The 17,390-nt window shown below is 32.7% G+C and overlaps 1 protein-coding gene and 1 pseudogene across 7 annotated transcripts; one reads left to right on the forward strand and one right to left on the reverse strand.

The window, feature by feature from the left end:
• Positions 1 to 42: 42 nt before the first annotated feature.
• LOC125873975 (developmental protein SEPALLATA 2-like) lies at positions 43 to 2,866 on the reverse strand (annotated as a pseudogene).
• An 8,274-nt stretch (positions 2,867 to 11,140) lies between these two features.
• On the forward strand, positions 11,141 to 15,901 carry LOC125874652 (pentatricopeptide repeat-containing protein At1g13040, mitochondrial). 7 transcript variants are annotated; one of them, XM_049555645.1, is made up of 5 exons: positions 11,141 to 12,916; positions 13,557 to 13,725; positions 14,021 to 14,219; positions 14,443 to 14,554; positions 15,705 to 15,900. In XM_049555645.1, the coding sequence occupies exon 1, from the start codon at positions 11,361 to 11,363 to the stop codon at positions 12,894 to 12,896; it is 1,536 nt and encodes a 511-aa protein (XP_049411602.1). In that variant the 5' UTR covers positions 11,141 to 11,360; the 3' UTR covers positions 12,897 to 12,916; positions 13,557 to 13,725; positions 14,021 to 14,219; positions 14,443 to 14,554; positions 15,705 to 15,900. The 7 variants fall into 7 exon arrangements, with proteins under 7 accessions (XP_049411602.1, XP_049411596.1, XP_049411598.1 ...); XM_049555639.1 differs by having other exon boundaries at positions 14,021 to 14,106; XM_049555641.1 differs by lacking the exon at positions 13,557 to 13,725 and having other exon boundaries at positions 14,021 to 14,106; positions 15,705 to 15,901.
• The last annotated feature ends 1,489 nt before the right edge of the window (positions 15,902 to 17,390 follow it).

The following is a 17,390-nucleotide window of genomic DNA, read 5'->3' on the forward strand; positions in this document are numbered from 1 at the left end:
TAAAAATTTAAATAGTCTAGCATTGAAATAGAACAAAATTTTTTATCTAGGAGCCAAGGCATCTCCGATGGTACTGTAGGGAAATGGAATGTTACACTCCTTTAGTTGGATAGCTAGACATTCCATTTCCAGCAACTTGATTTCAATAGTTTCGATCAATTGTTGAAACTGAAGAGAGTTGAAATTTTCTTATGAACGTCCTATATTCTCCGCTTCAAGCCTTTTTGTGCGTTTTTGTTCCTCTTCAAGCATTCTATTAATCTAGATTAGCTCCGAATTTACCCTTTCTAGTAGCATTTTCAGGAGGCACGATGAAGCCGGAGTTGGTGCCATCAATGTTTGTTGGAGGATTCACAATCACCATAGCACTTGGACTATCACAAAGTGTTGAGAGCTCACTTAATTTCTTTCTTAAAAAGGCCCGTTCGCCTTTTAGCGAATTTCACATTCCTTTGCCTTTTATTTTGTATCTTCTCAATACGACTTTTTTTGCGGCCAGACCTTGCCATGATTAAACCTGATTTAAGAGAGTAAAAAATTGTAATGTTGGCTCTCAATTTCAAAATGTATAAATAGTGATAAAATCTTAGATATCAACAATAACAATATATAAGAAAAAAAATACAAAACAAAGGTAGAATATTAATTATACCTAGCTCAAAACATGATAGCTCAAAATAATGCACTCCTCCAATACAATAGTTAGCTTTGTGACTAGTAAGCAACAATAACTTAACAGTTGAATTTATAGGGGAAAAAAAGCAATATTGAGACAAAAAGCAAATCTAAGAAGCAAGGTAAGTAATATATTATAAAGAAAGTAAATCTAAGAAGTAAGGTAAGTAATTTCATATAAGGAAAGTAAATCTAAGAAGCAATTAAGGTAAAGGTAAGTAACTTCAGCTCATAGTATTTGTTTCCATAATATAATAAGAAAACAAATTAATTATTCCATTTTTCATGTAAGGTAACAAATCTCAAAAGCTTTATTCCATGTCCCACCAACTGTCCCCACACATTATATATATATATATATATATATATAAGGGATCTAGAGACATTGTTTTCAAAACAAACTAAAAAGGAAAGTAAGTCAAATAAATTGAAATGAAGGAGTGGATTTGCTTGCATTGTATTTGACACTAAAAAAGAACTCATGTTTTTTACTAAAATGCTAAACATTCTCTCCTTCCTAGCAAAGGAGGTAAGAAACAAAAAAAATAACAAAGAATTTGTTAAGATTAAACTTGTATAGAATTTCATCAAAGCTTGAGGTGCGTCAGATACTATCCTTAAGGATATTTCACCTGATATAGTTATATTCCTCAAGATTCAATAAACTCTTCTAGTATAAAACTAGGAGTCAGAAACTAACAAAGATTCTCTGAAGATAAAACCATATTATAGTTGGCAATATGAGTATATAAATAATGAATGGTAACAACTAATTTTGTTGCAATGTGACCAAGTCAAAACCATTCAATGGTTAGATAATTATCTCAAATACTAATGGTAGAAATATGTTAAATAACATATTAACTCATAATTAATAAGGGATGAACAAATGAATCTAGATAATAATATGAATTCTTCTTTTTGAGATACTAGAATCATTTTTCTAACTGAACAACAAAGCTTCTTTTGAATAAGTCTTTAACATATATCCAACCACCAATTTTGATTCTTTGTGATTGTAGTAGGCTATGAATGGTTGGTAGGGAGAATTACCCTTGCAAAATGTAAAGAGACACGTCAACATAGACATCATCGAACGTTCAAAATGCAATTGTGTACACACACTCAAAAAATATGGCCTAGCGGTCAATATAATGAGTGAATACTTTAGTAGAGATCAGGGATAGACTCTTGTTATGAGCTAGTGAAATATATTAAACGCGATAAAATAATTGAGATATTAAGACTCAAACACTGTCACTATATATAAAAGAAAAGTATATGTATATACATAAACGATCAACATTCGATTTATCATTTTTATAAGTGTCAAAACAAGTTAGGGTCAACATGTAATTGACCATCTATTTCGTTGTATTCAATTCACTTCATGAAATACTTTTTCTATGTAAGTGGAACCAATTACATTTAATTGCAAAGGTCCTCAAGGAAAAATTAGGACAGTCAAAATTAAACTCAAACTTATTATAGGAAGGATTTCTATCGATACCACTCATGATCAATGGCATAGGTAGATAGTGACAGAGGCAGGAATTTGTGAAAGTTTTACGAAGATAAACAGGGCGTAACAGAAAAGACTAATCTTTATAACTTTGTCATCCATCTTTTTAGTTGTGTTATCAACACCAAAAGTATGATCTAGTAGTCAATATGAAGTAGGTCGAAAACTACGTGTAACACATACGAAAAACCAAACCATAATTGCACATTCTGACTGCAGTAAGTCCATTAGACCAACTCAATGACACTTAAATGGACACAAACCACAAAATGAATATCAGCTAAGTATCGCTTCTTATTTAAGTGTTGTTTCCGGGAGCCAGGGCGGCTCAATGATTTTTAAAATGAGGCATTTGACTTAGTCAACGCTAGAGAAGCATTTTTTCGAAATATGCAGCTGGAATGACTTGTTGCATGCAACACTCAGATCCATATATATATATATATATATATATATGATTTTATGAAAAATATTTGTGGAAAATACCGCAATTTATTATTGTGCATCCACTGTCAACCAACTCATCTCCTTCGAAATACAACATTTGCTTGTAAATCTAAATGCACACTTTCTCTTGCAGTCTGCATCACGTTGACAATAGTCGATTATCTTCTCAAGAATGCATTTCCTGACATTAATTATCGGAATTTCCATACCATCTCTCACCATTGCCCAAATTTTATTCTATTTTGAAATAATACTCGAAATTCCCACCATCACAACTCCTCAACGCAATCATATTCACCACAATTATCGATAATCAATCAACAAAACCCTAAACAAGCTTCTAAAAACCTAACCTCCCTTTTCATTTATTATTATTACTCCCCTATTCTTACACAAATTATTCTATCTCACCCTTATTTTTCAAAAGATTATAATCTCCCTAAAAATATTACTTTATTATTAATCGTGTTACCAATGGGAAATTAGTTGTGATTTTTGTTTTTTAAAATTTTATATACATCTCAAAATCAATACCACTAAGACAAAAAAGATAATTCACTTCGTAAATCGCCATTCTAAGCTTTCTGCAACAAGAGCCTTTTGATTGAGGCTCAATTTCTTTTATAAGTTAATAAGGAACTATAAAGGAGTTCCACTTATTTCAACCTTCTATTGACTTTGTGGTGTCCCATTATGTTACTCATGGAGTCGTCTCGATCATAAGAGCACTAAAGTAATTGCTTGGGGCCTTAATTTTTTTAGACCCCCATTTTCTCCTAAAGATGTATATTTATTGTTAAAAAATCTTATGTATTGATAAATTTGAAAAGAATTTTTTTAATAGAAAATATAATAATTTTTTACCTCATTTAAGATAGAGATTATTGTAATAATTAAGAAATGGAATAGTGTTTAGTTAATTGTAATATCTTTTCTAGTTTCTTCTGCGACTATTTATTCTGTTGCCTAGCTCATTTGTATTTTGACGATTATCATGAACCAAAAATATTGTTCTTATATTTAATTTGACTATTTTTATTCTCTCATTATTAAATATTCTAAAGTCTCTTAAACGTTTAAGCCTTCTACATTATACAAAATCTATTGTTGTGTGTTTATAAAAAGAACAAATTTATTTTTTGGTGTCTTCTTTGAATTTCAAGCACTAAAACTAATCAACACCATTTTAATATCATTATATCAACTTATCAAATTCAGCGCAGCTCTATTTCGATATCATTATATTTTTAAATATTTGAGTCAAGTTTTATTATTCTAACTTTATATTATAGATTTTTCATTGAAAATTTACGTTAGTTGTATTTTTACTTCATTATGTCCGCATATATCCTACCTCTCTAAACCTCATCTGTAGTATTACACTGAGTATGTTATAATTATTCAATTTATATATGTCAATTAAAAAAAATTAAGACTTCTTTATAAAGTTTGGCTTTAGATCCCCAAACTTATTGAAACGGCACTGGTTACTCATATTAAAAAAAAGTAGTATAACACTAGAAGAATATGTACAACAAATTATTTCCGATCGTGTTTTAGTTCATTGAATCCCTTTAGTTTCTTCGTGTTTCATTTCTTGAACCAGTGCTTGTCGTCGTGCCATAGAAAGAGCAAGAAGGACCTGTTAACGCAAACATGAAACGTTAGCTTCTTGTTGTGATCCTCCTTCAAGAATAGGAGCTCATTTTTTACCAGTTGAGCGAAGGAGAGGTGTCTATTCCAATCCAAGAGATGCAGAGGATTGCTGGGGAAGAAACTTTCTCTACAGAAAGTAGTATGACCAATGTAGCTTTCATTAATCATATCCAGAACATCGATTTCTACCTCAAGATCACCAACAAACCAAATGCAATAAGCAAAACCCGTTCTAAAGATGAGTTGAATGTTGTTCCTCTTTCGATGTTTTGATGATAATGATGGTATATTAATGGATCGCCAACAACAATTTGTATTTAGTTGCCCAATTTTGAGAGTTAAAACTTCGTAACAGAGTTCATTTTTTTTCATCTTCATGAATAGAAACCAGCTTGACAGCTCCATGATCATCCCCTGACGGGGGAACAAACTCGAGTTTAATACACAAATTAGGATTTTGTGGATTGGGGATTGGGAAGACGTCACGCAATTGACATGATTCAATGCGATAAGTGTCTAGTATTTCTATCTATAGCCAATTCATGAGTACTATGGCATATAGTTCTAAAGCCCCCTCTGTCCTGAAATTCAAAATCGAGACTAACAAAATACTTATAATCGTCATCCAGTTCTATCTGTATAATTCTGTATGTTTCTGTATATTGAAAATAATACTAACATATCTATTTATAAAAGTAAAAACCAAATTAAAATAGGACTAAGAATCACGCTAACTAACAAATCGTAAACAATTTAGGATTCCTATTCCAACTTTGAATTATTATTTTCAATAGTTTATATTTATATAGAGAGAGAGAGAGACTCTCATTCCATATTATAGTGGGATTACTTTTCTTTTTCAAATTAGGAAAATTAAATGGGCAAACTGTAGTGACGTGCCTTAGAATGACAATAGTTGAATATTCATCCATCTAAACTTGTATTTTTTCCCCGCTTAAAATTCACACTTATTATAATAATAATAATAAAATAACTAGATAGAGCATGTGCTAATATCACAAGTTCCATAAAAATTGTTGCAAATGTTATGTCTTGTATTATGATTAGCAAATCAGAAACAATAAGAATGAAAAGAAAAGAACTATTCGAGTTAACAAAATTCACTGTGTATCCTTAAAGAATTTAATCCCTCAAGTATTCGAGTTTGTTGATTAATTCCTCCAAGATAAAATGGATTAACCATTAAAAAGTAGTGGAACTTCAAATTTCGATAATTTCAACGAACTCAAAAAGACAGCAATAGGAGATCACATACACATACAGGATCGATCGAATTTGTTTGTAAGAAATGTGTGCAGAAGAAGGGAAGAATATAATGCAAAAAAAAAGTAGAGAAAACCTCTCTACTTATAACCAACAAAGGGTAGTATGAAAAGGTTGTTAATTGTGTCTTATCAGAAATGTCACAATTTCTTGGAAAAGAGATAATTTTTCAGAAAGGTCACAACCCTTCGTAAAAATCACAACTCTTTATTTCCTATTCCCACCTTTAAACCCCAACAACAATAATTAATGAAGTGTATGAAAGAAATTTGAGAGAACCATATTGGTTAAGTTGGCCATAGTAACCATGTAACTATTAAGACCAGTAGTCAAAATACAATATCAAACGTGACAATGTATAATAACTTGCATGTGATTTTGTTGAAATTATGTATCTTAAGAATTCAAATTAGAAAGAAAATATAGCAACTCTAGCAAAGCTTACATAGATATATTTAGTAATAGTGGTATAACACAAGGGGCATGTCTCTATATGTATATATGTGAGAATCTACACAAAAAAAATGTCATGTTGAAATAAATAGAAGTGTAGATAGCTTATCTAGTCTTTGATCTATTCAAATATTGGACATTCACGCACCCAAATGCGAGCAACTTAAGTTGAAAGCAAAAGTAATGTATCTTGCAGACTATAAAAAGAACTTTGTATTTCGTTTGAGCTTAAAAGTACAAAGAAACAACACACAGACGAAAATATAAAATAATCACATTTAAAAATATAATGAATCTAATACTTAATCTTAAAATTTTACAATTATAATGTGTGTCACTGTTATGATTAGATTTCAAATTTGCAGCAAACGATTGTTTGAACGTGTTTTGAATAATGAATTAATAAAAATGTATTTAATAGTAATATTTTATGTTTGTTTATCCATCAAATATTTATTTTTTTCCATTATTTTTTACATGTATAAAATAATCTCAAAAACATTTTATTACTTTATATATATTATTTAGTTGAAATTATTTAAATAACAATGCCATTAAATTTTTAGTAACTCATATATAAAACTCAAAAAAACTCTAACATGGTGACTATCAAATTGATCCTTTTACCCTAAAATTTTATTTGAGAATTGGATTTCTCCATTGATTTCAGCCCCCAAATCTCTCTTTCTCTGCCATTTTTCTCCATTGCTAAAACCAGTTTCTCCTTCCCTTTTTCCTCACCCATCTCATTGCAAATCCCACAACTTCTACTGTTAAACTGTTGTTGAAAAAAATAAGAGTATGCTTTGGGTTTTGAAGAGTTTATATTGATTGATATGTATAAAGCTCTTGGTAAGCATAGACTCATACATCGTACTCGCATTTCAAATTACGTGAAAACTGGTTTGGTAAACGAAGCACTCCAAGTGTTTGACAAAATGACTCAATCAGATTGTAGAGTTTTCAGCATTGATTACAATAGAATTATTGGTGTTTTGATTCGTACTTCGCATTTTGATTTAGCAGAAGGGTATTATAATGAGATGAAACCAGTTGGGTTTTCTTTGAATTCATTGACATATTCAAAATTTATTTGTGGGTTGTGTAAAGTTAAGAACTTTGATCTTATTAGTAGGTTATTAAATGATATGGATAGGGTTGGGATTGTACCCAACTTTTGGGCGTATAATATGTACTTAAATCTTTTGTGTAGTGAAAATTTGGTGGATATTGCTTTGGAGTTGATTAGAGTAATGGGAGAGAAAGGGAGAGAGCCAGATGTAGTGAGTTATACTATTGTTATTAGTGGGTTGTGTAGGATTGGACGGTTCGATAATGCTGTTGAAATGTGGCATACGATGATTAGGAAAGGTTTAAGACCAGACAATAAGGCTTGNAAAAAATAATAGTTCATATGGGATATTCAATGACTCAAAAAGGGTATATCCTTTATGATCTAGAAACAAGGAAGGTGTTTGTTAGCAGGGATGTTATGTTTAGGGAAAATATTTTTCCTTTTAAAACAAACACTAGTGTGTCATGTAACAGATTGTATGTTCCTTGTGATATTGAATATGGTGGAGATGAAATACCTGAAGGAGTTGTGGTACATGGAGGGACAGCACCTGAAAATCTGGTCCAAAGCTCACAGACAAAAGAAACTAGACCAGCAGAAATTCCTGTGGTACCAGTCAGTGGTACAAGAAGGTCTGTGAGAGACAAAAATCCTCTTGTTTGATTAAAAGATTTTGTTTCTCTAAGTTTGAATGAAACAGTAGATTATCCTATGTCCAAGTATGTTGTTTATGATCATTTAGCACCCAAGTATCAAGCCTATGCTGCTGCTTTCTCTGCATACACTGAACCTAGTAGTTATTGTGAAGCCACCAAAGATCCTAGGTGGGTGGAGGCTATGAAGGAAGAAATTAGTGCATTACAACAAAATAACACTTGGGAAGTAGTGTCTTTGCCTGAAGGAAAAAAACTTATTGGATATAGGTGGATTTACAAAGTAAAATACAAATTTACTGGTGAAGTGGAAAGGTTCAAAGCTAGGTTGGTAGCTAAGGGGTATAGTAAAAAAAAAGGGATTGATTATCAAGAAACTTTTTCTCCAGTAGTTAAAATGAAAACTATGAGATTTGTACTGGCTATTGCAACAACAAAACAATGGCGCATATACACCAAATGGATGTGTTCAATGCCTTTCTACAAGGTGATTTGTTTGATGAGATTTACATGGAGTTGCCTCAAGGATTTCTGAGTCTGGGGGAGACTAAGGCAGTGTGCAAACTCAAAAAATCCTTGTATGGATTGAAACAAGCCCATATGCAATGGAATGCTAAGTTAACTGAGGCACTTCTTAAGTTCAAGTTTCAACAAAGTCAATATGATCATTCAGTATTTACAAAGAAGAGCACAAAAGGCATCACCATTGTTCTTGTATATGTGGATGATATGCTCATCACAAGTGAAAGTCTCAGTCTGATCAATGAGACCAAAAGGTACTTATAAGAAGCATTCAAAATGAAGGACTTAGGAGAGTTAAAGTATTTCCTTGGCATTGAGTTTGCAAGGTCAAAGGAAGGTATTCTCATGCATCAAAGGAAGTATGCATTAGAGCTAATTTCTGAAACAGGTCTAGGGGCTGCAAAACCTGCTATGACTCCTATGGATGCAAATGTGAAGTTAACATCAAAGGAATATGATGATTATATGCTCAAAACTCAAGCAGAACCTATGGCTGATCAAGGCTCTTATAAGAAACTCATAGGAAAACTTTTGTACATCACTATGACCAGACCTGATATTTCATTTTGTGTACAGACCTTGAGTCAGTTCTTACAAGCTCCTAAACAGTCTCATTTGGAATCAGTAGTTAGAATAGTTAGATATCTAAAAAAAGAGCCAGGGCAGGGAGTCTTACTATCTAGCAATAAGAACATTGATATATCAGCTTATTGTGATGCAGATTGGGCTGCTTGTCCTAACTCTAGAAGGTCTGTAACAGGATTTGTAGTGAAGCTTGGTGACTCTCCTATCATATAGAAGTCTAAAAAATAAACAATTGTCTCCAAGAGTTCAACAGAAACTGAATACAGAAGCTTGGCTTCAACAGTTGCAGAGTTCATATGGATAATTGGGGTAATAAAAGAACTTAGTGTGGAGGTTACTCTTCCAGTTAAGGTGTATAGTGACAGTAAAGTTGCGATACAAATAGCTGCAAATCCAGTGTATCATGAAAGGACTAAACACATTGAGATAGATTGTCATTTCATTATAGAAAAGGTTATGCAAGGAATGGTTTCTACCAACTACATTCCTACAAATGAACAACCTGCAAATATGCTAACCAAAAGCTTGCCCAGAGTTAAACATGAAGTTTTGAGTTCCAAGTAGGTATTCAAAACATTTTTAGAGTACCTAACTTGAGGGGGAGTATTGAAGGTATTAAAGGAGTCACTTAGATAGCTAGGTAAGTGATAAGAAGTTAGTTACTTTATTAACTAACTTCCTGAAAGGTTAGTTATTTTAATAGCTGTCAGTTAGTTAGGATTTGGGTAGTTTTGAAGTCTATATAAAGTTGTATTTGTAAGCCTATTAAAGGCATCGTGGTTAATGAGAATAACAAGATAAACTCTCTTAATTCTTCTTCTTATTCCTCACTTTTTCTCTTCTTCTCTTAGATGTTCTTTTTTACTTTACATACTTTCTCATATAGTTTCAAATAGAAACCAGCTTGACAGCTCCATGATCGTCAGGGGACGGGGAACAAACTCACGTTTAATACACAAATTAGGATTTTGTGGACTGGGGATTGGGAAGACGTCACGCAATTGACATGATTTAATGCGATAAGTGTGTGGAGTTTGTCTAGTATTTCTATCGATAGCCAATTCATGAGTACTATGACATATAGTTCTAAAGCCCCTTCTGTCTTGAAATTCAAAATCGATACTTATAATCGTCGTCATAGATAGTGTGTATTTTATAAAGGATACAAGAAAGATGGGTCCATAAAAAGAGTATTCCAGAGCTTGCATACACATTTGAATTTGTACAATGGCCGAAGGGGAAAATAACTCAAGATATGGAATATTATTTCATTTGGAAGTTTCATGATCGGTAGCAAAGAATTGAAAAAAAAAATATTTGGTACAAAAAGAGAGTTGGCTTGTTAATTTTGGTTGCAAGGAAGAGAAAAGAGAAGGTATTTATAGAAAAACTAAATGGCCAAAATTCCCATATCTGATTAGTATATGCATGAAAATATTTTATTTATAAATTCAAAGATTTTTGAATTTTACTTCAAGTTCTATTTGTATAATTCTGTATGTTTCTGTATATTGAAAATAACACTAACATATCTATTTATAAAAGTAAAAACCAAATTAAAGTAGGATTAAGAATCACTCTAATTAACAAATCCTAAACAATTTAGAATTCCTATTCCAACTTTGAATTATTATTTCCAATCGTTTATATTTATATATATAGAGAGAGAGACTCTCTCATTCCATATTATAGGGGGATTACTTTTCTTTTTCAAATTAGGAAAATTAAATGGGCAAACTGTAGTGACGTGCCTTAGAATGACAATAGTTGAATATTCATCCATCTAAACTTGTATTTTTTCCCCGCTTAAAATTCACACTTATTATAATAATAATAATAAAATAACTAGATAGAGCATGTGCTAATATCACAAGTTCCATAAAAATTGTTGCAACTGTTATGTCTTGTATTATGATTAGCAATCAGAAACAATAAGGATGAAAAGAAAAGAACTATCCAAGTTAATAGAACCCAATATGTATTCTTAAAAAATTTAATGATTAGATTTCAAATTTACAGCAAACTATTGTCGAAACGTGTTTTGAATAAAGAATTAATAAAATGTATTTAATAGTAATATTTTATGTTTGTTTATCCATCAAATATTTATTTTTTTCCATTATTTTTTACATGTATAAAATAATCTCAAAAACATTTTATTACTTTATATATATTATTTAGTTGAATTGATTTAAATAATAATGCCATTAAATTTTTAGTAGCTCATATATAAAACTCAAAAAACTCTAACATGGTGACTATCGAATTGATCCTTTTGCCCTAAAATTTTATTTGAAAATTGGATTTCTCCATTGATTTCAGCCCCCAAATCTCTCTTTCTCTGCCATTTTTCTCCATTGCTAAAACCAGTTTCTCCTTCCCTTTTTCCTCACCCATCTCATTGCAAATCCCACAACTTCTACTGTTAAACTGTTGTTGAAAAAAATAAGAGTATGCTTTGGGTTTTGAAGAGTTTATATTGATTGATATGTATAAAGCTCTTGGTAAGCATAGACTCATATATCGTACTCGCATTTCAAATTACGTGAAAACTGGTTTGGTAAACGAAGCACTCCAAGTGTTTGACAAAATGACTCAATCAGATTGTAGAGTTTTCAGCATTGATTACAATAGAATTATTGGTGTTTTGATTCGTACTTCGCATTTTGATTTAGCAGAAGGGTATTATAATGAGATGAAACCAGTTGGGTTTTCTTTGAATTCATTGACATATTCAAAATTTATTTGTGGGTTGTGTAAAGTTAAGAACTTTGATCTTATTAGTAGGTTATTAAATGATATGGATAGGGTTGGGATTGTACCCAACTTTTGGGCGTATAATATGTACTTAAATCTTTTGTGTAGTGAAAATTTGGTGGATATTGCTTTGGAGTTGATTAGAGTAATGGGAGAGAAAGGGAGAGAGCCAGATGTAGTGAGTTATACTATTGTTATTAGTGGGTTGTGTAGGATTGGACGGTTCGATAATGCTGTTGAAATGTGGCATACGATGATTAGGAAAGGTTTAAGACCAGATAATAAGGCTTGCAAAGCTCTTGTTTTTGGGCTGTGTGGGAGTGGTAAGGTTGATTTGGCTTATGAGCTGACTTTGGGTATTCTAAGGGGTCAAGTCAAATTCAACACGGAAATATATAATACGCTGATAAATGGATTTTGTCGAGCTGGTAGGATTGACAAAGCACAAGCAATTAAGACATTCATGAGGAGAAATGGGTGTGAACCAGATTTGGTTACTTATAATGTGTTCTTGAATTATTGTTGTAATGAGCTTATGTTGGAAGAGGCGGTGAAGTTGATAGAGAAGATGGAAGGAAATGGGTTGGAACCTGATGGTTACAGCTATAACCAGCTTCTCAGAGGTTTCTGCAAAGCGAATAGATTAGATAAGGCTTATAAGCTAATGGTCGACAAGATGGAAACCAAAGGATTGGTAGACGTTGTATCTTACAATACTATTATTAGAGCACTCTGCAAGACAGACCACAGTAAGAAGGCATACAATCTCTTCGAGGAGATGGAGCAAAAAAAAATTGTCCCTGATGTTGTAACTTTTACGATTCTTATAGAAGCTTCTCTAAAAGAAGGCAATTCTAGTGTAGCTAAGGCACTTGTTGATCAGATGACCAGCATGGGCCTTTTTCCTGATCGTGTACTGTACACTTCTATTATAGATAACCTGTGCAAGACGGGTAAATTAGGGGTGGCTGAGAGCATTTTCCGTGATATGGTGGAACAGGGTGTTGCTCCTGATGTTATCTCGTATAATGCACTAATCAGTGGATTTTGCAAGGCTTCTAGAGTAACAGAAGCACTGAGTCTTTATGAAGATATGCAAGCCAGAGGTTTGAATCCTGATGAAATCACCTTCAAATTGATTATTGGAGGTCTCATACAGGAGAAGAACCTCTCAGTGGCTTGTGCAATCTGGGATCAGATGATGGAAAAGGGTTTTACTCTTGACCGAGATTTATCTCAGACTCTTATTAATGCAATCAACCCATAGGTTGCACAGTATCCTGAATGGTTTGTATCTATGAACACCCATCTGGTTATATCTTTTTGCATTTTCTGATGGAACACCTATGTGGTTACTTCTTTTGTATGTTTCTGATATTTATTTGCATATTGGGCAGTTGCTTATTTGTCAAATATCGCCCGTACCCGTTTCTGCTTTACAATCAACAGTCTTTGCAAAGTTTCCTGTCTTGCAACTACTGTTTGTGTCTTGCGTTTTGGTTATCACATGATTTTGCTGATGTTACTGTTTTCCTTCCCTATATGCTACGTGATGCTTCCTTAGTACATGTTTTATTTCTTTCCTTTTGTATGTTCTTTGATTTGTGTTACCTGAGCTGGGAGTCTTTCGGAAACAACCTCTCTACCTCCATATGGTTAAGGTCTGTGTACGCCCTACCCTCCCCACACCCCACCTTGTGGGACTACACTGGGTATGTTGTTGTTGTTATGGCTTATTTGTCCAATAAATACTATTCTATATATTTCTGGATCATCTAAAACTTTAGATTGACTAGTTGAGATTGAAAGATTTGTCCTGGAGAATATGAATATTTCTGCTTCAAACAAACAGATATCATGGAACTTATGATTGCCTTTTAAAATATTTTTTATTATAAGATGGTTTAATTGGAAGTTGGAATTTCAGGCTGACTTGCTTTGAATCCTTCATTGGCAAATTCTATGGGATTTGCAGCTCTCGGAACTCATTATTTTAGACCTGTTATATTCAAGGAAATGCCAAAATCACCGAGATTTCAAGTTGTTTAACCCAAGATGAACATTCATCTGGCTGCTCTGGACTGAAAGTTCCAGAGGTATAATCTTTAGAAATTTAAACTGATTTTTTAAAGGCAATGCTTTCTTACTCAGTGTGGATTCTGTACTATGATTGTTTTGACGATTTAACATCAGCTGTCTTGATGGCTAAACTTCTAGGAACTTGTGAGCTGTTGAAGTGAAGTGCAAAATTGAGTTGATTTTACTTTTAGGGGCACCTAAACTAAAAAATACACTGCTGTTGTGCAATATAGAGTATTCATTCTTGACATTTTACCTACAAGAATAAAGAGAATTTTTGGTTACTGATATATGTTTCTTTGTATGATGTAGTGAATGACCACAAGAAGAGGTATCATTTAGAAATGCTTGCAGTTGAACCATGTCAGTGATACTGGAATCTATGATAGTGAAGTTAGGTGCGCATTTACATCTTCCCCCTTCCTTCTCAGATTTCTCTATGCTGATGTACAATATAGAACCATGTGTCTTGCATGTGGTTAAGTTTCATGAAAAGAGCTAGCCAGGAAAGGTTAGTTTGGTTACACAGTGAATTACCACAAGTCCATTAAAATAGAGGAAAATCTGACAGTGTTGTTTATCTACATCATATTCTGATCTCTTTAGATTATAGTTTTTTCTCTTCTTTGTCTAAATACAAAACAATTTGTAAATATGAAAGGAGAAGATGAGAAAAGAAACATTCAAAAGATGTTTCTTCCCACTTTTCTTACCTGTGTATATTTCTGTTGCAGATTTGCAGCTTTTTCTGAATTTGCTTACTCGTGAGACGATTTGAGCAATTTCTACATAAGTTGATGAAACTATTTTTAGGCAGAAGAAGGGAAATACTATAGTTGCCAAAAGGTATCGTTTTTCTCTAACTCTCAATTTTGTTAATGGTTGGATAAATTGCACAATGATATTGAGCTTTGATTTTTTTAAATGTAACTCGCACATACATATTGACCAATAGAAATTTCTAATTGTATCAATCTATCGATGCATCTTTTTAAGTTTTGTTGGAATGTCTTCATTTCTTTGGATGAACTTATTTTGCATATATCATGGCTTTGTTATTGAAAGTTATACTCATTTCATTGCAATTTCCATAAATTGAACTTCAATAATGTCCTGAAATAGTGGTCTGAATTCTTTAATAGACTGGCCTTACTTTCTCCCCAATGAAGGCATGGAATAAATGATATTATTTAAGAGTTGAACAATCATTGAGGACAGTCATGTATTGTTTGTCAAACTACTGAACCCCCCCTCTTTTTGGACCAATTCTTTTGATGTTTTTTCTATTTTTGCCTACTAGCCTCTGTTGGAGTAGCGCTCTGCATAGACGAGCATAATTAGCTAGAATAGTTTGAGAAAAATCGGGTAGGAGTGTTCTAATAATTGGTTAAATTTGAACTAGAAGTACAAACTCTCGAGTTCACATGCTCTTCATGCTTAGGTTCGTAGTTTCAATGATTTTCTTGGGTTACTCAACAAGTAACATAGGAGGAGAAAGCTTGAATTATCTGAAGCTAGAAGTCAGTCTCCTTTAAATTGTCATACCCATGGATCTCATGTTCTCTCGATTCATTTGGCATTCTATTTATTTCATCTCGTTGTATAGTGTGGTAAGTAATTTGTAAATGCAAAGGCACTTTTCCCCGTAGGTGAATACTGTTAATGAACTTATTTTTTATGGTGAAAGATGATCAAAGACAATGTATTCTCAGCAATTTTTTGCTCATTTTATGAGTACTTTTCTTGCATCTTTACTTTAGTTTTAAGTTAGTTCTGTCCCTACAATGCTTTTGGTCTGGCCGAGGGTCTATTGGTAACAGCCTCTCTACCTTTGAAGATACGGTTAAGGTCTACATACACTCTATCTTCTCTAGACTCCGCTCGTTGTATTACACTGTGTTTTGCTGTTGTTGTTGTTGCAATGCTTTCAGTCTTATGCAGATTTTTGTCCACCTAGCTACTTGTATTTGATTTTCTTTAGTTTTAATTGTTGTAGTACTTAATCTAGTTCTATACTTGAAAGATGGGTAAATTCAACTGGAGGTAATCCATAGGCGGATTGTTTAATGGTGCTCTTTTTAGACAGTTGTGTAATTTAGAGAAAACTTTTGGTGGATATGCTAGCGTGCATGATCTCACTGCTCCCGTACTGGATATTTTCACCAAGGGGAAACCTGTGAAAGCATCTTTACAGGCAAGTCTACTTTTATTATCGGTATTGCATCCTGAAAGTAGTTTTTGCACTTTTGCATAACCAATTGAATTTTTTCAGATATCATTGGCACAACTGGGAAAAACTGTATGTGGACACACCTTGAGTGTCAAGCTGAAGGACAGGTCAAGGGTATGGGTGAAAAACAAATTGAAGTAGACGAGAAAATTTTACGTGCTCAAGTAAGCGATTTTGATTTATCATAAACTTTCTGTCCAGTTCAGATTGAAGTAGAGCTAGATATTGACCCCCTATATTTATTAATTTTATGGACAATTCTAGAGGTTGGACTATGGTGTGAGTAATATTTTGATCTTTGGTTCTCAAATCTAACTTTTTGCCTGTGATAGCCTTTCAATTGCTAGAAATGAAGAAGCAATGACAAAATACTATAGAGAGCATGACAAAGCATTCGGAACAGTAACTACAACAGAATAATTCGATGGTCAAGGTACAAAAAGCGGCAGATAGTAACAAAAATCGAGTTAATTGATCTCGAAAGTAGCTGTGTGAAACCTTTTAACCAGTGACCGCGAAGGAGGTGGTTGCAGAGGACAAGTCTTCGTCTGCAACTATCTAAAGAAAGTGCAGCGGAGTAAGAAACTACGACAAAGAAAAGAAAATTAGAAGCTAAAAGATCACATGAACCTGAGGTTAAAAAAGGGGTAATGGTTTCCCTTTTGTTTCATCATTCAGTCTGAAATTTACTGGTTCGACTAATTCAGATTCACATCGAAAGATCCGTTAAAGAAGTTTTTCATTTCAAGGGCTCGAATTCAAAACTTCTAATAAATAAATAGGGAGGGATCTCAATATGATGCCTTTGGGATTTTTTTTGTTGTTGTTGTTGGTATATGGACATTTGCTTTAGTAGTGACTTGTCATAGTCCATTTAAATATTCGAATCGAATTGTTCCCTTCAAAAATGCATATAGAAATAATTTATCTCTTTAAAGTATTTATGTAAATTTATCATTTATCTTTTTCTTAAATGTCTCATTTTATTTATTTTTTAAAAAAAAAAGAATGAAAGAACTTCTGGATTTTCTAAAAAGAATTAAATATTGCCAATCGATCTGTCGATCTAATTCTAGTCATCCTTACCTTCCTCCGGCTTATTATCAACAGTCTGTTTATTTAGAGTTTTAATTTTAATAATGGTAATTAAACACAAGGGTTGTGTTCGTTATTGAACTTAACTCAACACCTTATAACACAAGTTGATGATAATCATGTTCCACTATTTGTGTGGATTCTCGTTAATTCCTTCGAGTTAGACAAAATATCACGCTCACAGGCTCTATTGAACCGAGCTACCTTGAACACAAGCGACTAGATTGTTAAGTATTTGTATTGATCTTATCTATTTCGATGAAGTATAATCAGAATCACATTTTAATGAATATATCAATGTCGTTCTTTTAATAAAAAATAAAAGTAGAACAATTTATTTTTTTTAACACACGTACG

Source organism: Solanum stenotomum, chromosome 8 (assembly GCF_019186545.1).
Source record: "Solanum stenotomum isolate F172 chromosome 8, ASM1918654v1, whole genome shotgun sequence".
Taxonomy (NCBI): domain Eukaryota; kingdom Viridiplantae; phylum Streptophyta; class Magnoliopsida; order Solanales; family Solanaceae; genus Solanum; species Solanum stenotomum.

Excerpts from the sequence above, each read along its gene's own strand:
- LOC125874652 (XM_049555641.1), top strand. The coding sequence starts at position 11,361 with ATGTATAAAGCTCTTGGTAAGCATAGACTCATATATCGTACTCGCATT.